Consider the following 21361-nt stretch of genomic DNA (forward strand, 5'->3'; position numbering starts at 1 on the left):
GCAGTATGTAGGTCTTACTGCTATTGCTATTGCTATTGCTATTACTATTACTATTCCTTCCTTCCTTCCTTCCTTCCTTCCTTCCTTCCTTCCTTCCTTCCTTCCTTCCTTCCTCATAGCACAGTGGTCAGAACGCAGTATTACAGGCTTATTCTGCCAGCAGTTCGATTCTGACTGGCTCAAGGTTGACTCATCCTTCCATCCTTCCGAGGTGGGTAAAATGAGGACCCAGATTGTTGAGGGGCAACAGGCTGACTCTGTAAACCGCTTAGAGAGGGCTGCAAAACATTGTGAAGCAGTATGTAGGTCTTACTGCTATTGCTATTGCTATTGCTATTGCTATTACCATTCCTTCCTTCCTTCCTTCCTTCCTTCCTTCCTTCCTTCCTTCCTCATAGCACAGTGGTCAGAACGCAGTATTACAGGCTTATTCTGCCAGCAGTTCGATTCTGACTGGCTCAAGGTTGACTCAGCCTTCCATCCTTCCGAGGTGGGTAAAATGAGGACCCAGATTGTTGGGGGCAACAGGCTGACTCTGTAAACCGCTTAGAGAGGGCTGTAAAACACTGTAAAGCAGTATATAAGTCTAAATCTAAGTGTTATTGCTGTTATTCAGGATAATAACAACTTTCAGAATGTATATTTGGAGACCATAATTTCATCCTTCTGAAACACTAAAAATGAAGCAGAATCTTATTTACTGTTTGGCAAATACTGAGCGATGCAGAGATTCAGGATGATTGGGGTTGACATTGGTTTTAATTTATGCCTTTTATTCCCCCCCCCCCCCTACTGTTTTGAATCTTGCCTTCTACCAAAAGCTAGCTATTTCGAGCACACAATCCGACAGAAGAATGGGGGATGCAAGTGTAATGAATTCATTAAGTGAAATATAGGCCCGGTTTTCACACTGCACTAAATCTGCCAATTGTTAGGCTTTGGCTCAGATTGGACGTGTAAACCAAATCACTGCGGCCGCGCTAGCTGACGGCAAAGCAATGTATGATCTCATTACAAACTATGACTCATTCAGACAATCGTGGCCAAAAACGAAATCCGGGTTAAAATAAAGCACATTCGTCTTTGAAGGCCTGATTTGCTAAAGCCTGCCAGAGAGCCTGGAATGGGGATTTTATGCCCTCCGAGACAAATTTCTCTGACGCGGTTGAAGACTGGCGTCCACAAGCATCCTCGGGGGAGCGAGAGGTCAAGTAGGATCAAATGCGTCACTGTGGCTTCTCTACTAGACACTCATATTTGTATCAGCATGTCCACAAGTATAATATATATTTTTAAATTTGTTTTTGCATTTAAAATAGTGCAGCACAGCGAAGCCGTTATGGCCATACAATCACAGTATATACCGTATTTTCTGGAGTGCAAGACGCTCCGAAGTATAAGATGCACCTAGATTTTGGAGAGGAAAACAAGGGGAAAATATCTGCCTCTGCCTCCCAGCAATTTGCCTCCTTGCAACAAACAGTACAGACAATATACACTGTTTGTAGTGTTATATTTCAGATTATACTTGTACAGATGCTGTTAAAATGGATGTGCTTTCTGGAAGTATAGTTATTCTCTGCTATTTAAAAGAATAGCACTTTTTTAAAAACAATAGCACGGGGCCTCTTCAGAGATCAAGCATTTATTTTAAAAAGCTTCTTCATTTTGTTAAGTTGTCTAGAATAATAATAATAAAGCAGTCTTTAAAAAATAAATCTAATAATTTGAACATTCTGTAGGCATTTATAATTGTTGACTTACATCCTTGCAGCAAACAGCCTGATTAGCACAAGAAAAAAAATCTGCCTCCCAGCAATTTGCCTTCCAGCAGACAGCAAGTTTCACTTTCAATTTCTCCTGATCATCAGCTGTTACAGGCTGCAGGGATTACTATATCTTATTGAAGCCTCTGCAAGCCCCTCTTTTCTGCAAAGAGGTAAATTGCTGGGAGGCAGAGGCCAAAGGGTGGGGGCCGTTGGGTGGGTGGGGCTACATTCAGTGTATAAGACGCGCCCAAATTTTCACCCTCTTTTAGTGGGGAAAAAGGTACTTTTTATACTCAGAAAAATACAGTACACATAATCTCATCCAGCCTACTTAATGCATTATCTATCCTTCTATTCAATCACATTATTTACAATTTGTTCCAGTCTTGTTACCTTGTCTTATACCAATTATAAAATCTGTTCCAAACTTCATAATATTCCGACTCCCCTTTATTTTTTTTAATTCGAGGGTGGGCCTATCTGCTTCCGCACAGGCCAATATTTTTCTAATTATGTCTAACTCTGATGGGACACTTCCTTTTTTCCAATATTGCACACGGATTATTTGCGCTGCAGTCAATACATGGATAACTAGATAGAGTGCATTTTTCTTATACCCCTCTGGCATTATGCGTAGGAGAAAAATTAGAATATTTTTTTTAAATGACAAAAGAAATGTGGCAAAACCCTGTGACTACTTCAGTTCATAAAACATCAAACGCTTCCTCCCAACAGTGTTTATTTTACCTTTCGGTTGTAGCCACATTTTTCAGGACTGGAGAGCAAATTGTGGTTAGCAAGATCATGATGGCAATAGCACTTAGACTTTTATAGTGCTTTACAGCCCTTTCTAAGCAGCTTACAGAATCAGCGTATTGCCCCCTAACAATGCGGGTCCTCATTTTAACCCACCTTGGAAGGCTGGAAGGCTGAGTCAACCCTGAGCCCGGTGAGATTCGAACTGCCAAATTGCAGGCATGATAAGGCTGGTATCAAAAAAAAAAAAAACACCTCTTGATTCTGCTTAACGGTGGGAAAAATAATTTGTGCCAGATCTCTCTGTTAATACTTGCATAGTGTCATCTGACAGCATTGCAATATATATATATATATATATATATATATATATGTATGTATGTATGTATGTATGTATGTATGTATGTATGTATGTATGTATGTATGTATTTGTGTTACAACCCCTGGTATGCCTAAATATGGGAGGAAGGTCACTACTCCCTCTTTCTGTCCTTCGGCTCATCACAGAAGACCATGCAGGCAGAAAAACCATATTTTTATTTTTAATGTTGCCTCTTTTTTTTAATATATTTGTGTTGTATTTGTACTGATAAATAAATAAAGGGAGACTAGTATAGATCTATTTTGAGCTAATTAGCTCTCGTCAGCTAGCCATACCCTTACTGGGATTTGAACCTGGGCTGTATTATATCTTAGGCAGGAGTCTTAGCCACTAAGCCACAGGCTCTCCTCCTTATCAGCTGAGCCAGGGAAATAGGTATGTATTTGTGTTACAACCCCTGGTATGCCTAAATCTGGGAGGAAGGTCACTATTCCCTCTTTCTGTCTATATATATATATATATATATATATATATATATATATATATATATATATATATATATATATATACATACATACATACATACATACATACATACATACATACATACATATATATATATATATATATATGACACTTTGGACAATGGGCAGAGAAGAACAACTAGGATGATTAAAGACCTGGAGTTGAAAACATATGAAGAACGGTGGCAGGAACTGGGTATGGCTAGTCTAGAGAAAAGAAGGACTGAGGGTGACATGATAGCAGCATTTCAGTATTTGAGGGGCTGCCCCAAAGAAGAGAGGGTCAACCTATTTTCCAAAGCACCAGAAAGAAAGACAATAAACAACGGATGGAAACTAATCAAGGAGAGAAGCGACCTGGGATTAAGGCGAAACGTCCTAACCAGGAAGGCAATTAACCAGTGGAACAGCTTTCCTTCGGTCATTGTGGGTGCTTCATCAATTTTTTAAGAAAAGACCGGACAGCCACCTATCTGGTTGGACTATAGAAGACCTCCAAGGTCCCTTCCAGCTCTATTCGGAGTGGCTGATCTCTTGCCATTCCCAATTCCGTCCTTCAACTATCAATCTAATTCCCACCTCCCCCCCATAAAAACCCTGCTCCCCCAGGGCCTTACCTTCTGTTTTGCCGAATGCTGAATAAGTTCGGTGATCAGCACCTTATCCTGCTGCAACCTGCGCTTCATGAGTTTGGAGCAGTGGATGTTGATGGCCTCCAAGATATGGGACATGTTGTACTCCACAAAGGGGCGGCTGTCAATCAGGAGCAATTTCTCCATGCTGCTTTCCAGCCAAGTCACCAGCCTCTCCCCGGTTATGAGCTGAGCATCGTTCATTTCATCCGCCATGACAACCACAGACGCCCGAACTGGAGCAATGCTTTTGCTTTTCAAATCTGCGGCCCCCACGAAGAAGATGAGGTAATGGCTATGAACTTAAAGGCCCAGACTCTCCATTGTCCTCCAGATGAATGAGGTCATCTCGGTGGAGACTGGCAAGAGGAAAGGGAGACCCATTTTCTCTTCGGAGGGTCCTCTGGAGAGAAATGCCTCGTACAAAGACGCCCCTCACAACCCATTCATCTTGGGCTACGGCATCGCCATTTCAGACTCCTAACAAAAGATCCTTCTCAGATGCTCCTGCCATTACCTCATTCTCTATCTTTCTTCCCCCATCGTTGGTCTTCTGCTTCGAGCGGCCTAGGAGCCTGTACAGAAACGAGGCAGGCAGAAAGGAAATAAAAACAAACAAGAAGGGTGATGAGAGTCTCTAAATCCCTGCCCTGCCTCCCCTTCGTCTCCCCCCACTCTGGTTGTAAGAGGGGGGGTCTCATTCTCTGGCACCACCCAAAGGTGTGTGTGAGGTGGCATTGTTGCCAAGCTTGATTAACAGTCGCCATGTATTCCTCAGGGGGAAGGTGAAGGTAAAGGTTCCCCTTGCACGTATGTGCTAGTCGTTCCTGACTCTAGGGGGCGGTGCTCATCTCCGTTTCAAAGCTGAAGAGCCAGCGCTGTGCGAAGATGTCTTCCTGATCATGTGGCCGGCATGACTCAACGCCGAAGGCTCATGGAACGCTGTTACCCTCCCACCAAAGGTGGTCCCTATTTTTCTACTTGCTTTCGAACTGCTAGGTTGGCAGAAGCTGGGACAAGTAACGGGAGCTGACTCAGTTATGCGGCGCTAGAGATTCGAACCGCTGAACTGCTGACGTTTCTGATCGACGAGCTCAGCGTCTTAGCCACTGAGCCACCGCGTCCCATCCTCGGCGGGAAAGGCAGAAGCAAAAGGCAACATCTGGGATACTTGCTTTACGGAGGAATCTGCTAGCCCCTTTTCAGACTAACCAAAAGAACCACTAGGAAACCAAATCCTAAGTATAACTAAGCAAAATGGAGAAAGGAAATAATAAATAATACATCGATGAATATAAATGGATTAAATTCCCCTTCTAAACGAAGAATTTTTTAATACAATTACAAAAACTGGACACAGATATAATTTGTTTGCAAGAAACACACATAAAGAAACAACAACTATACATTTTTAGAATGCCCCAAAATTGGGAAATTAAAGGGCTGCTGGATTCTTTCTTCATCCTGGCCACTGTTGATTAATGCAGCTCTCCTCTCACCTTGCCATTAGAGCAAAACCTGATCTACACCCCTAACGCCCAGAGGGATAACCTCCAAGGACAAGAAATAGCAATTCTAGATGTGACATTGACATTTCTCCAGGAATAGAATAAATAAAACTTCCATATACCATAACAGCCATTTCACCGTTCACAAAACTTTGAGTAGTACTGCAACTTCACTCAGCTGGAATCTCTAAAACTAGCAGAATGGACCTCCCTCACATTTCAGGTACAGCTAGTCCTTGATGTAGGACCATAATTGAGCCCAAATTTTCTGTTGCTAAGCAAGACTAAGCGTTAAGGAAAGCTAAGCTAAGCGTTCGGGGGGGAAAACTGTTCTTGTGCCTCGATGTCTTTATTTATTTCCAAATAAAGCAAAGTTTATCAAAACATGGCAACTTTTAAGACTGGTGGACTTCCACTCGGAGAATTCCTCAGCCATGAGGAATTCTAGGAACGGAAGTCCACCAGTCTTAAAAGTTGCTATTTTTTTGAAAGACCTGAAATAAAATCTTGATTTAAAGCGTTTCCTTTCATACGCAGTGAAGCATCTGCAGCAGGCGGTTAAAAAGTCTCTATGGCCACACATTTTAAACCTTTTTACATTATTTTTTAATTCTCCACCGCAAATGATGCCGGCAGGTAAATGAACTGGGACCAATACAATATTTTCCAATGCATTTTAAATAAGATTAGAAAGAAACACTTAGATCAGTGATGGCTAACCTTTTCCGGACTGAGTGCCCAAAACACGCACGCCTGAATCCCCCAAATTCAATGCACGCGCCCCTCTATGCACATGCGTCCCGCATGCATGCGTCCCTCCCCCTGCACATGTGCAAGTAACCCCTGCACATGCTGGATTCAGATCGTAAAGCCGCAGCATTTTTTCAAACCGTAGCAGTTTTAAGCACTAAATTGAACCGTCTAAAAAGATCGTGTGAAATTTTCCTCATAGTTGAGGCTTGATGATCATGGCTGTTTATTTCCTCCCCAGGCACAGCTGGAGGAAGACTAGCTGTCTTCTGTCATTCCTGACTTCTTTCCAACAATGATGTTGGCGAGGTCAGGCCAGAAGCCGCACAAGATCCTTGGTCAATGTCCAAGATTTCATCATTTGGCTGATCGTTGCAAAAAAAAAAAAAAAAAGTGTGACCTCAGAGCAGAACGATTGAAAAGTACTGATTTAATCACCAAAGAGAGCCAGGCTGGGAACCCAGCTGCCCACCAACCAAAATCCATGCCAGGCATCATACGAATAACCATCTTCGGCACCTGATTAGCCCTGGCTCAGTGGCTAAGACGCAGAGCTTGTTGATCAGAAAGGTCGGTGGTTCTAGTTCCTAACGCCGCGTAGCGGAGTGAACTCCTGTTACTTGTCCCAGCTTCTGCCAACCTAGCAGTTTGAAAGCACGTAAAATGCAAGTAGAAAAATAGGACCCACCTTTGGTAGGAAGGTAACAACGTTCCGTGCGTCTTCGGGTGTTCAGTCACATCGACCACATGACCACAGAGACGTCTTCGGACAGTGCTGGCTCTTCAGCTTTGAAACAGAGATGAACATGGCCCCCTAGAGTTGGGAACGACTAGCACATATGTGCGAGGGGAACCTTTACCACCATCCATTTTTTCATCTCTGTCTTTAAGCAAAAAAACAAAACAAAACACCACCTCAAAATTCCCCATTAGGAATTGCACCATTGAGCTGAATCCATCCCAAAACTGGAAATCTAGTGAATACACCCTACAGGGCCTCAAAATCATTACCCTGTTCTGAAGATGTCCTATAAGTATGGAACTGGTTCCAAATAAATAACCTTTCACTTTATGTTCCAACTGCCTTGAAACGGCTCGTGAAACTTTCCAAATGTTATTTTGAAAGATGTCAAATTTGCAACCATTGTATAATGGGGAACATTTTAATATTTAAAATTGCTAAGAAGAAATAAAATCTACATTAAGAGGGAGGGGCTTAAGCAATTGCAACAGAACTGTTCTGACCCAGGCTTCCCAAGAGCATGAAGCAAATCCTTGTCCCAACAAAAGCCCCTTTTATTAATTGACTGTGAATTCTGCTCATTCCCATCCAGCAAAGTCTTTCAAGGGAGGATTTACAGTCACAGACCTTATCTGGCTTGGAGAGCTGACAGGCCGACATCTGCAGAACTTGGCAAGGAGTCTCGGAGAGTCACAAACCCATTAAACGAACTAATTGCTGCCTTCAAACTCCACTCCCCTTTCGCTCCTCTTTTATTCCCTCTGGTAGGGGCCATTCATCATTTCCTTGTACCTTTACTCCCGAGTCGACCCTTGTTCCTTAACTGTTCCCTTCTCCTGGCAGCTCTGTGCATACACACAGTGGGAACAGGCTCCAGTTGTTCTTCTGCCCCACTGATATCCTACTCCAAAGCAGCTGATAACTGTCGGACAGCCCTGGCCTCCTCTGCCTCTGACACAGAGCCCTCATCAGAGCCTTCCCCAGACTCCAGGACTGGTCCATGTTCCTCCCCAACCTCCTCACTGTCTGAATCTGCTGGCAGGCCACAACACAGCCAAACAGAATGGATCAGAATCACATATTGCATATTGATTATGTGGGCAAAACCTAGAATAAAGCATCTTGGGGCTAGAAGGGACCTCAGATACAAAATTAAAAATAGCAATGCAATGTTACCATCGTTCATGGAGCAAAACATCAAGTAAAGCAGGCCCATCCATGTGCCAAAAGTTTCTTTTTTAAAATTGTTTTCAATTGAACCGATGAACACCAGAAATAATAAATTAAACAGTGTCAAACAGAGCATTTTCCACATCAAACAAGCTAGCATGTAAATAGAAAATTCTCATCCAACCCAGAGATATAGCCTGTTTTGTGGGACAGCCAGACCAAGATTCGCAGGCCTATGTATCAAAAAAACTTCATTTACTTCATAGAATCATAGGGTTGGGAGGGACTAGGAGATCTTCTAGTCCAGCCCTCAGCCCAAGGCAGGAGAACTTATTGCATCCTGGACACATGGCTCTCCAATATTTTCTTAAAAACCTCCAGCAATGGAGCACCCACAGCTCCTGGAGGCAAGCTGTTCTATTGATTGGATGTTCTCACTGTCCAGGAATTTCTCCTTCGCCCCAGAATGAATCTCTCTTTAATGAGCTTCCCACACCCATTGCTTCTTGTCCTGCCCTCAGGTGCTTTGGTGCTTTCTTTTTCTTTTTTCGAACAAGCAGTTTTGCCGGCCACATCCACATTCCCAAAATTCCAATTTATACCAACTCCATCATTAACATCCCTTGCACTTAACTTGCTAAATAAAGGGTAAAGGTAAAGATAAAAGGTCCCCTTGCACATATGTGCTAGTCATTCCCAACTCTAGGGGGCGGTGCTTATATCTGTTTCAAAGCTGAAGAGCCAGCACTGTCCGAAGACGTCTCCATGGTCATGTGGCCAGCATGACTCAATGCCGAAGGCGCACAGAACTCTGTTACCTTCCCACCAAAGGTAGTTCTTATTTTTCTACTTGTATTTTTCCATGCTTTCCAACTGCCAGGTTGGCAGAAGCTGGGACAAGAAACGGGAACTCACTCCGTTATGCAGCACTAGGGATTCGAACCACCAAATTGCTGGCCTTTCTGATCGACAAGCTCAGTGTCTTAGCCAACCGCGTAGTGCAGGAGGCCAACTAGGCCACGCCCACCCAGCAATCAGGCAAAGAACCCCTTGCTAAAGCTTTTGAAGCCCACCCCTGAGTGTGACCACAATTTAGAAGATATCCAATCTGGGCAGTTAATACAGGAAGGAAGCCTAAGTGAGTGTCTGGGGGTGAACTCCGGAGTTTAAACCCTAGCTCTCTTCTTCTTCCAGCCCCCCACCCAAACTTTTCTCTCCACTTTTGCACACCGATATTCCTCCTTCCTCTGCTCTTGACGTTCCTCTAGTTTGGCTCGCTAGTAAGACCAGAAACACGAAGTCAAGGAAACCCTTGTGCTGTTCTGTGAACTCCGAGGACCCCAAGCTTAGTCCTTGCAGACTGTTTCGCACTTGTTTCTAATTCCCCATCTGTGTCAAGATTGGTTTCATTGAGGGCCACATCAGGGTTGTGTTTGACCTCGGGTGGGGGTGGCCCAACACTTGTGTCGGGGGAGCCTGTGGTAGCCTGAGTGCTCTGCCAGCAAAAATGGGCTCCTGAGCTCCGTTTTAGTCTGCGACGGCCTCCTGCAACCCTCTGCCAGCGAAAACGGAACTTGGGAAGGCTGTGCGCTGGCAGAAGGTTGCAGGAGGCCATCGCAGACGAAAACAGCGCTCCTTTTTCGCTGTCAGAGGCACCGCGGGCCAATCCTTCGCTGTTTCCAGGGCGGCCCCACAGGCCAGATCTAAGCACCCCGCGGGCTTTCAGTTTGACACCCGCGCCCAACTGCATTTATTTTGCGGTTCGTAGGAAACCAGAAGGAAAAACCATAAATAGGTCTTAATTTTTCAGAACTTCCTGAAACCAGACACAGAAATAGCCCCACGGCAGAAGACTTTATGATCTCAAGGAGGGATTCACCTGCCAGAAGAAACTATTTATAAGAATGCTTGGAATCCTTTCTCTACCTGTTCCTCATCTGAGGGCTCCTCCTCCTTTTATCAGACCTATTCCCCTAGGCAGCATCTCTTCCTCCTTCAAGGTCATTTCCACATACCATATTTCAGGCTAATTTAAGCCTGTTGTGGCCTTATCTGGAGCAGGATGATCTATGGACAGTGACTCACAACCCCTGTAGGGATTATATTGCAAAAGAGTTGATTTTAAAGATCACCCAGAAGCTGCACTTGGAGCCAAAGGTAATACAATGCACATTCTGACAGATAAGAGACATTATAGCCCCATAGCAATGGTGTTGCAAACATCACACTGGCTATTCTAAGATTCCAGGTAAAATGGAGAGAGATTGTTTTTAATCCTTGTAGCTCTACACGGCGGTGGCTCAGTGGCTAAGGCGCTGAGCTTGTCGATCAGAAAGGTTGGCAGTTTCACGGTTCAAATCCCTAGCGCCGTGCAACGGAGTGAGCCCGTCACTTGTCCCAGCTTCTGCCAACCTAGCAGTTTGAAAACGTGTAAAAATGCAAGTAGAAAAATAGGAACCACCTTTGTTGGGAAAGAAGTTGCTATAGGGCTAAAAAATGATTTAACCCCAGGTTAGTTTGCTCAATTTCTAATACTGCCTCGGTTTTTTAAGTATCTCTTGCTTTATGGATCAGAAGTAGAGTTAGACTGGGAAGATTTGAAAGAGCTGCACTATAAGAATTCAGGAAAGGCTGTATTCAAAAGAGTTCCTACTGTGAAATTACAAATATACAAATAACGATTAATGAAGAAAAACACCCATTAAAAAAAAAAAGACTGTATTACCGATGACACCTCGTACCTCATTTGGTGAATGACTTTCCTTCCAAGAGTGAACAAAGAACACTGTCAGAAAATGTTGATCCTTAACTGTCAAAAGGATTTGCCAAATGTATCTCCAAATATCTCTCTGCTGAATGCAACCATTATCCTGCTAAAACCCAACCTTTCAGCCACACAAAACCCCAAGGCTGAGAGGTTGCTGAGAAGAGGCTGAACAACCTCTTACATTCCAAGTCAACAAGGTCACCAGAGATGGGTCAACAGATACTGATCTCTGCTCACCCATCATCCTCTGGCTTTCACACCATGTTTTCTAATAAAAGAAAGAGAGGGTAAATTCAGGATAATCAAGTGAACCTAAGGTCATTAATCAATCTTAATCACACCTTTGCCACAGGCAAAATATCTGTCACCCTCCTTGGCCCATTTTGGTCAATATTGTTCTGACCGAGGCTTCCCAAGAGCATGAAAGATAACTCCTGGTCCCGACAATAACCCCTTTTATTCATTGACTGTGAATTCTGCTCACTCACATCCAGCAAAGTCTTTCAAGGGAGGATTTACAGTCACAGACCTTATCTGGCTTGGAGAGCTGACAGGCCAACATCTGCAAAACTTGGCAAGGAGTCTCGGAGAGTCACGAACCAATTAAGGAAACTAATTGTCTCCTGCAAACTCCACTCCCCTTTCCCACCTGTTTTATTTCCTCTGGGAGGGGCCATTTGCTCCTCTTTTATTTCCTCTGGGAGGGGCCATTCACCGTCCACCTGTGGCCTTACTCCCAAGTCGACCCGTTCTTTAGCTGTTCCCTTCGCCTGGCAACTCTGCGCATGCACACACTGGGAACAGGTTCTAGCTGTTTGTAGGCCTCACTGATGTCTGACTATGAAGGCAGCTGATAACTGGCATACAGCTCTGACCCTCTCTCTGCCTCTGACACAGAGCCCTCATCAGAGCCTTCCCCATAATCCAGAACTGGCCCAGGTTCCTCCCCAACCTCCTCACTGTCTGAATCTGCTGCCAGCTCCATTGGCCACTAGTGGGCCACAACAAGTACATCCTAAGTACAGTCAGTCCTCAACTTACAACTGGTAACTCAGCAATTATTGAAAGTTACAAGCCCACCCCCCCAAGGTACTTATAACCTAGTTCTAAGGTTCCAATGTCACACCCTGAATTTTTACAGCTCTTTGCAATATCTTGTAGCCATGGGATGGCAATTTCCATTTTTGCTGAAACCCCGTGTTTGTTTCTGTTTTTTTGCAAAAATGCCCCCCATAGGAAACAATGGATTCGCTTAATGACCATGAATTCACTTAATGATCACCTCAAATAAAGGTAGTGTAGAAAGTCAGCACCCACCTATCTCCTAGAAGAATGAAGTGTTTTGAGAAATATTTTAAAAAGGCAGGGTAAAATATTTTCCCTAAAAGAGAAATAAAAAAATCTTAAGGGAGATAGAAACTCAGAGCTTCAGCTTCCTGCCCCCAGTAGATATTTGGTGCCCATTGAGAAGGACTGGGCCATCCTATCTACAGAACAAAAGGCCTTCAGCTTCAGGATGATGGGATTAAGACATGACCCTCCAGGACATAATAAGATTAACCCACTATCATCCTAAGGACATGCAAACTTCAACCAAACTTAGCTGAGACAACCTATCGAGCCAGCTACATGGCCCCTTGGGAGTCTGACAACAGCAAGTAGAATACATGTTCTTGCCCAGGAACAGGAAGCTCAAGTGCAAAGCCCAGGAGAAGGTATTAAAAACCCCACACTCTCAGCTCCATGTGGTCAGCTGCCTTCATCATTAAACCCTCTTTCCAATCAGCCTCCATGTTTCCAGTGTCTCCCGGCTTGGAACTGAACCAGATGGATATTTCTTCCAACAGTAGTAAAATCGGATTGGTCACATGATAACCTGCTTTATGATCATCATGACTTACAACCATAATGAGTTGCCTTACATCTCACCCCTAAACCCTACAATACAAAACCTTTGCCAGACCAATTCTTGAATACAGCTCATCCGCCTGGAATCCACACTGTATATCGGACATTAACACAACTGAGCGGGTCCAGAGTATTTCATGAGAAGAGTCCTCCACTCCTCTGCTCACAATAGAACTCCTTACGCCCACCAGGCTTGAAATTCTGGGCTTGGACAACCTGGAACTGCCTGCAGTCGGACTTAAGCATAGTACAAAAAATTGCCTGCTACAATGTCTTACCTATCAACGACTTCTTCATTGTCTTACCTGTCAACGATACAAACTCAAATAAACTGCTCCAAACTCGATTGCAGAAAATACGACTTCAGCAACAGAGTGGTCAATGCCTGGAATGCTCTACCCGACTACTTTGTTACGTCCTCAAACTCCCACAGCTTCAACCTCAAACTGTCTACCGTGGACCTCACCCCATTCCTAAGAGGTCCCTAAGGCAGCGTGCATAAGGGCACCAGCATGCCTCCCCATTTTCTGTACTTCCTTTGTTCATGTTTAGGTTTATACCTATACCTGCTATCTTGTACTTGTTCGACAAATAAATAAATAAATAAATTCTCAACTTTAATCAGAGGCGGGTGGGAATATTAAACCCCCCCCCCCATGATTTCCTCAACCTTATCTCACTGATTTCTCCATTCTGCCCCTTGGTCAAGATGACCCAATGAATAGGGAGCAGGCGGGAAAAGCTATTTTGGCACTCATCTCTCTCCCCCTGAAGGAATGTGGATTGACTTCTAGTCTTAGGAGTCACACTAACAATAGCCTGTATCAGAATAATAGTCGAAGGAAAACAAGGGTTTAAAAGTTGGGCACCATCCAGAGAAAGCTAATCCAAGCAAATTTCACTTTCCGCACTGAACTTAATTTTCTCCCATTACAAGTAAAGAACTCTGGCTGAACTATATCTATGCTGTGCTCATAAGTTTTTAAAGAAAATACTAGGACAGAAGAGGAGATTTGTTTAGCTTCTAGTTGAGAACTCATTGTTCTTTCAATGTTGTGTGACAAGGCTCATGTTGGAACATGTCTCGCCTAAAAGGGCTGCGTTTCTTGAGAAAGCGAATCCCTTGTTGTTTCCTGGTATACTCAACACAGCAGCGTCAAGGAAATGACATGTCAAAATTAATTCCAGGAGTTTCTCATTGCTTTATGGAATCCAGATTTAAAATCTAGAACTTCGTGAATGGACAGCAATGTGTGGTTGTGCTAGGGTTCTTCATTAATTAAGATTTAGTGATGGGCCAGTTTGATTCAAGCATCAATTGGAGAATTTTTACTTCTGCTTTTGTTGCTGTTAGTCGCAAAGTCGTATCCGACCCATCGCGACCCCATGGACAATGTTCCTCCAGGCCTTCCTGTCCTCTACCATCCTCTGGAGTCCATTTAAGCTCACACTGACTGCTTCGGTGACTCCATCCAGCCATCTCATCCTCTGTCGTCCCCTTCTTCTTTTTCCCCTCAATCGTTCCCAGCATCAGGCTCTTCTCCAGTGACTTCTACTTTACTTTTACAAAAATAGAACTTTTATTTCTACCATAGCCAAGAGAGAGATATTCCTGGTATCTCTCTGTCTCTCTGTCTCTCTGTCTCTCTCTCATACACACACACACACACCAAACCAAGCTTACTTTTGTTTGATTTCACGCATAGGTGGCTGGAGAATTCTGAAAGTTGAAGTCCACACATCTTAGAAGTAGCCAAGGTTGAAAAACACTGATCTAATGTTTACCTGAATTTTACTAATTGAAATACCATGTTTATTTCCCTTGGAGAATCTCCACTGCATTCAACTGAATTTCAGTTGTGATTCTTCTTCAGCTACAGCATTGGACAGCTCTTATTTTAGCAATAGCAATAGCACTTAGACTTATATACCGCTTCATAGTGCTTTTACAGTCCTCTCTAAACAGTTTACAGAGTCATCCTATTGCCCTCAACAATCTGGGCCCTCATTTTACTCACCTCTGAAGGACGGAAGGCTGAATCAACCCTGAGTCTGGTGAGATTTGAACTGCCGAACTGCAGCTAGTCCACGGAAGTAGCCTGCTGTACTGCACTCTAACCACTGTGCCACCTCAGCTCTAAATTTTCTTCTTTTACTAGACTTGGAGGTGTAATTAAAAACTGCTGACCTCTGAAATCCCAACTTGGGGAGAGGCAAGGTTGAAACATCCTTAACCAACCCTGAAAGCAAAGTTCTGTCAGTCAAATTGAAGACCTATGAATCTGATTTGACTTGTCCTGAACTGTTGCCTTAAGGACATTTGGCTTATCTCCCTACAGGTGAGCTGTGACTCAAAAAAGGAAAAGAAAAAAAGAATTGGGAGATTTTACAACAGCCTTAAAAAAAAAATCTTCTTTCACTTTCTGTTATGGATTTGGGAGAAACAAGGAGGAATTTCCGAGAGTGAAAATGATTCATCAGTGGAACAAGAATTGTGGGTGCTACATCACTGGAGGTTTGGAAGGGACCTTGGAGGTCTTCTAGTCCAACCCCCTGCCTAGGCAGGAAACCCTACACCACTTCAGACAAATGGTTATCCAACATCTTCTTTAAAACTTCCAGTGTTGGAACATTCACAACTTTTGGAGGCAAGTTGTTCCACTGATGAATTGTTCTATCAGGAAATTTCTCCTTAGTTCTAAGTTGCTTCTCTCCTTGATTAGTTTCCACCCATTGCTTCTTGTCCTGCCTTCTGGTGCTTTGGAGAACAGCTTGACTCCCTCTTCTTTGTGGCAGCCCCTGAGATATCGTAACACTGTTATTATGTCATTCCTGGTTCTGGGTTGGACTGGAAGACCTCCAAGGTCCTTTCCAGCCCTCCGATTCTATTCTATTGTATTCCTGACATGGTTAAAAATAAAACACCAATTTCTTTAAAGAGCAGATGCAAAAAAAGGAATTATGCAAGAATCTTAGAGCAAAAAAAAAAAAAAAAACGATTAAGAAAATTGCAGGCCTCTAAAGGAAGCTGTAGCTCATGAATGAGCCTAATTAGAATAGGGAGCTCTCACACTAGGATTTTCCCCTTTTGCATACAATAAGAAACAGCAGGAAGAGGGTGTGGAAAGCCATTGCAAACTGTCTTGGGAATTTTCATTACCCACTTACACAGTAATAAATGAAGGCGCTGACAGAAGAGACATTTCGCCCCAATGACAAGATGGAATTAATCACTGCATTACTTCACTGCTTATTTCTAAACCGTGTCACAATCGTGTCATTAAGTGTGGCATTAGGTCTGATTTCAATCTTTACATGCAATTCCCAGAATTATTACAGTAATCAGAAAGGTTACAAAAGAGAAGAATGGTTCATTGGTATCCCATGAGCAGAGATCATAAGATTTAAGCCGTATCACAAAATTCCAAATAAAGGAAAACACAAACCTCTAATCCATTAAATGGAGGCTAAATATACTTCAGAAAATTATTTTAATGACTTCCAACTATCACGATTTACATAAGAGAATGGGCTGTTTGAAGCAGGAGAGTTCCTGGGAAATTCCTTCCACAGGATAATAATTCTCATACGTACAATGATGTATTGGTCCGGGAAATGCTAGTCATCATTGGCTAATTTTTCCAAGGACCACTGATTCCCCACCGTTCAAATCAGAACTGAGGAAGCTTCTTTGGATGAAAAGTGAAACATCTTCAAAAAATCAAAGAAAAGTCCAATTGCCTTTTGAAAAACACCGTTGGGATGACTGCTGCTTTTGTTGAATTGGTTGCAATCTACAGTTCGTAACCCGGACATTGAAATGGAAGTGGCAAAGTATTATGTTTCAGATCAAAGCTAGGAATATAGCCATTGTTCTCCATTTGGCACACACACATGGAATCACCCATCTTATTTTTAGCCCTCCATGCATTATATTCGCTTAGGTTCCCCCCTCGCACATATGTGCTAGTCATTCTTGACTCTAGGGGGTGGTGCTCATCTCCATTTCAAAGCTGAAGAGCTAGCGCTGTCCGAAGACGTCTCCGTGGTCTTGTGGCCGGCATGACTAAACGCCGAAGGCACACGGAACGCTGTTACCTTCCCACCAAAGGAAAGCATTTTTACATGCTTTCAAATTGCTAGGTTGGCAGAAGCTGGGACAAAGTAACGGGAGCTCACTCCGTTACACGGCACTAGGGATTCGAACTGCCGAACTGATCAACAAGCTCGGCGCCTTAGCCACTGAGCCACCACATCCCTATATTTGCTTAATGGCTGATTTAAACAACAATTCCCCAACTTAAGATCTAAGCCCCAATGCTTTTCTACAACTGCTCCTCCTGGTAAATGTACTAGTAACTGGTTATTTTAGGGGTATTGTTTTTAATTTAATTTGTATGTGTTTTAGGGTTCTAAATTATATTTATATACTGGCTCTGTACAGTTCTTTTAATTCTATTTTAACCTCCTCCACTCCAACTGTACATATTTAATTCTATTTATTGTATTTTGTAGATTCTTTACATGGACTGTACACCGCCCCGAGTCCCTTTTGGGAGAGGGGGCGGTCTAGAAGCACGGTAAAATAAATAAATAAATAAATGAAAAGTTTAGCACATCCCAGGGACAAACCACAGATATAGAGTAGAATCTTGTAAGGCTTCTGTTTAAATTCCTTAATATATAGGGCTACTAACATCAGTATTTTGAAAGCTGGCAATTGCGTTAACAGATCATTATGCAATTCATGTTTCCATTGCATACTATTCATGAACTGCTAACGTAACCCTGATGCAAGCATGAAGTCCAGACTTCTTTTAAATAGAACTTAATTACTGTATTTTTCTGGCTATAAGATGCACCTTTCCCCCCCTCTAAAGGAGGGTGAAAATGTGGGTGCCATCTTATACACTGAATCATTGGTTGGTTGCAGGCGATACGCCCCAGTACTGGTGTACTGGAGCCTGCCCGGAGCACCGGGTACCATTTCGGTACGGTGCTCTGGAGGGATAGCTCCTTACCTGTCCTTTAAGCCTTTGGCAGTTGGCCGCACACACATGGCACATACAGTGCCTGCGTGATGCTCCACCGAGCAGCTGGAGCATCACGGAGCCTTGCGGAGTCGTCGCAGGCAGGTATGGTGCAAGCGCGCACCGCGCACGTCCATGTGGGTGACGCCGGGCCTGTTCCAACCATACCGGTTGGAACGGGATCCAGAACCCACCACTGCACTGAATGCATCCCTGCCCACCCACCAGCCCCCACTCTTTGACCATTTTTGGCTCCGTGCATTGCGTTTTAGACCTGTTCCAGGCTGCAGGGATTGCCACAGGCCATGGCTGCCTCTGTGCCGTGCATTTTTGGCCCCCGTGTCTCACGTTTTCAGCCTCCAAACTCTCTGTTTCAGACCTGTTCCAAGGCTGTGGGGATCTTCACACATCGCTACTGATCGCCTCCTTTGCGTGTCGCATTTTTGGCCCCCACGTGTTGCATTTTTGGCCTCCACGCATTGTGTTTTTGGGCGGTTCACGGCAGCAAAGATCGGCAGGTGCAATCCCCGCAGCCTTGCGCAGGTCTGAAACGGAGCGTTCGGAGGCCAAAAACGTGAGGCACAGAGGCCAAAAGTATGAGGCATGGAGGCAGTGATGGTCTGTGTCTGCCTGGAACAGCTGATTGATGATATTCCAGGAAGCCGATCCAACTGCCCATCAGCTGCTCGTGCTGAATCAGACTGCAATAACCTGTTGAAGCTGACCAGGCTGTTTGCTATTTGATGCAAGGATGCTAGTCAGATGAATACCGATGGATGCTGGTATGTAGAGGCAGAATTCCCCCCCCCCTGTTTTCCTCCCAAAAAACTTAAGGTGCATCTTATACACCAGAGCGTCTAATACTTCAAAAATTTGGTACTCGTAATCGTACAGATGAAGGAGTCATTCAGCATTTCCTCATACCTAGATATGATATGGACACATTCTACTGGGGGAAAAAATCCCACCACACCAATACAAATAGGATTAGATTTTAAGTATAGCTGAGGGAGGAGAAGATCCTGTGTCAGGGAAGAAGATTATGCTCACGTAATCCATTTCTGAGGTAACTGTGACGAAGCCCACATTACAAAGCCATTACTCTTGAGGAAGGCACATCGTGTGACCAGTTGCAAAGGCAGGGTCATAAAACATACATATTGCTTGGGATGACTAAGAGCTGAGTATGTAAACTGACTTGGTGGGGAGGATCCACACCCTACCCACACAATAGGGACGCAGCTGCGTCTTGATCAAAAAAGACACTTAATGCGTGCACCTGATGTCCAAGGAGGTCAAAGAAGTGGCAAGACAATATCATATTCCAAGTTGATTAAATAGCATTTTTATTTATATCATGAATTGTCTATTTAAGTAAAAATGGCTCTGTGTGTGTGTCTGTGTGTGTGTGTGTGTTTGTGTTCCAGTGTAACTCTGGAATGCCTCGAGCAATTTCAACCAAACTTGGTACACAGATGGCTTGCTCTCTGGAGAAAAATACTGTGGTGGTAAGACACCCATAACACCACTCGGGGAGTGTGTTCTGTTAAGATACAGCCTGTTGTACTTTAAAATGGCTTCTACTGTACTGACATAAAATGGCTTCTACTGTACAGCGTAACGGCTTCACAGTACTCCACAAGGGGGCTCCCTCTGGTAAAGGGGAAAACCCAACATTAGAAATTATGTTTGGTCCGGATATTTCCCCCCTATAAATAAATACCTGGACAACGCTGAGTTATCAGCTGGTTTTTGAATAAAAGTTGTCTGTCAAAGGCACTTTCCTGTAACATTATTATTTTTTCTAACATTCTTTTATTCAAATGTTGTGTATGAGGAAGGAAAGACAACACTGAGCAGGAATTGTGCTTCGAAACCAATGCCCATTTGTAACTGATGTTTTAAAACATGCTTTGGATAGTATTTATGATATATAATTTATGTCAGGGATGTCCAAACTTGGGAATTCTGGGAGTTGAAGTCCACAAGTCTTAAAGTTCCCAAGTTTGGACACCCCTGATTTATGTTCTAAATGCGCAGAATCAATGAACACCTGGTGGCCTGTGCACAAAAGTTAAGCCGAGTTGGAACTGGTTAGTATTTGGATGGAGTCCATCAGGAAATCCCAGGATCTAGGTTAGGCAGAGGAATAGAACAAAACAAAAAGATCCCAAACCACTTTTGTTATTCCTTGCCAAGAAATCTCCATGGGCACATCTATGATATCACCAGGAGTTCCAATAGCTCAGTGTGAAAGAAACTCTCCCCTTTATAAATCTTCGCTGTTGACCGAGGTGGAAAAAAGGACTAAGAATTTAGTTACTGGGATGTTCAGCTGACAAGGAGAAGTAAATCACTACCGTAAACTCTTTGAGGGAGAAAATTGGTTCATTGAAAATCACTTCATTTTCATCTAAGCTGCCCGGGGTGTGTGTGTGTGTGTGTAGATCAGGGGTGGTTACTACTGGCATTACTGCCGGTTCGGCACACAAATTTTTTTGCTCTGCGCCCGTGTGCATTTGCACCTAAAAAGGCCTGCGCATGCGCAAAACGTTTAAAAAAAAGGGGGGGGGAATTACATTTCTGCAATGAAAATGGGCAGAACTGAAAATCAAGATGGCGGTGCTGTAGGAGAAATGGTTCAGGGGCGTGGCAAGCCTGCGTCACTGTCGGTTCCAGCGACCCAGGCTGCCAAGTTACTACCGGTTCAGCCGAACTGGTCCAAACCGGTAGGAACCCACCTCTGAAGTAGATTGATAAAGCCTAACAGCTCAGACACTTCTGGGTTGTGTGCAACCCACAGATGTATGACAAAGGGAAGACAAATAGAAAATCATACAATTAAGTCAAGCTGTACATGAAGAAGGGCCACTTAATAACAGGAAGGAAACTTTGCTTCTGACTACATTTTAACTTAGCCCTTAAACATTTGCCGGTTGAATTTGTCTGGGACTATAGTTTTATGTTGGGACGCGGTGGCTCAGTCGCTAAGACGCTGAGTTTGTCGATCAGAAAGATCGGCAGTTCCGCGGTTCAAATCCCTAGCGTCGCGTAAGGGAGTGAGCTCCCGTTACTTGTCCCAGCTTCTGCCAACCTAGCAGTTCGAAATCATGTAAAAATGCAAGTAGAAAAATAGGAACCACCTTTGGTGGGAAGGGAACAGCGTTCCGTGTGCCTTCAGTGTTTAGTCATGCCGGCCACATGACCACGGAGACGTCTTTGGACAGCGCTGGCTCTTCGGCTTTGAAACGGAGATGAGCACCGCCCCCTAGAGTCAGGAATGACTGGCACATATGTGTGAGGGGAACCTTTATCTTTATGTGAGGCAGTCTACCAACACATCAATAGCACAACATTTTAGGTTATAGCAGGGGTGTCAGGTTTATTGAGGGCTGCCTCAGGATTGTGTTTGACCTCAGGGGACCGGGGTGGATGTGGCCTGGGTGGGCATGGCCAGCTCAACGTCATTCGTGTCGGGGAGGC

At 43.9% G+C, this 21361-nt stretch overlaps 1 protein-coding gene and 1 long non-coding RNA gene across 3 annotated transcripts in view; one reads left to right on the forward strand and one right to left on the reverse strand.

Annotated features, from left to right (window-relative positions):
• LOC309394640 overlaps positions 1–21361 on the forward strand; it is a 253769-nt gene that overhangs the window by 201850 nt on the left and 30558 nt on the right. The gene's annotated exons all lie outside the window — the stretch shown is intronic.
• DUSP16 (dual specificity phosphatase 16) overlaps positions 1–21361 on the reverse strand; it is a 58211-nt gene that overhangs the window by 24948 nt on the left and 11902 nt on the right. For both annotated transcript variants that reach the window (XM_081957985.1, XM_081957986.1), the window contains exon 2: positions 3989–4578. In XM_081957985.1, coding sequence (XP_081814111.1) covers positions 3989–4219 — 231 coding nt within the window. In that variant the 5' untranslated portion in view covers positions 4220–4578. The remainder of the gene's footprint in view (positions 1–3988; positions 4579–21361) is intronic.

Source organism: Natrix helvetica (assembly GCF_964273705.1).
Source record: "Natrix helvetica genome assembly, chromosome: 6".
NCBI lineage: Eukaryota > Metazoa > Chordata > Lepidosauria > Squamata > Natricidae > Natrix > Natrix helvetica.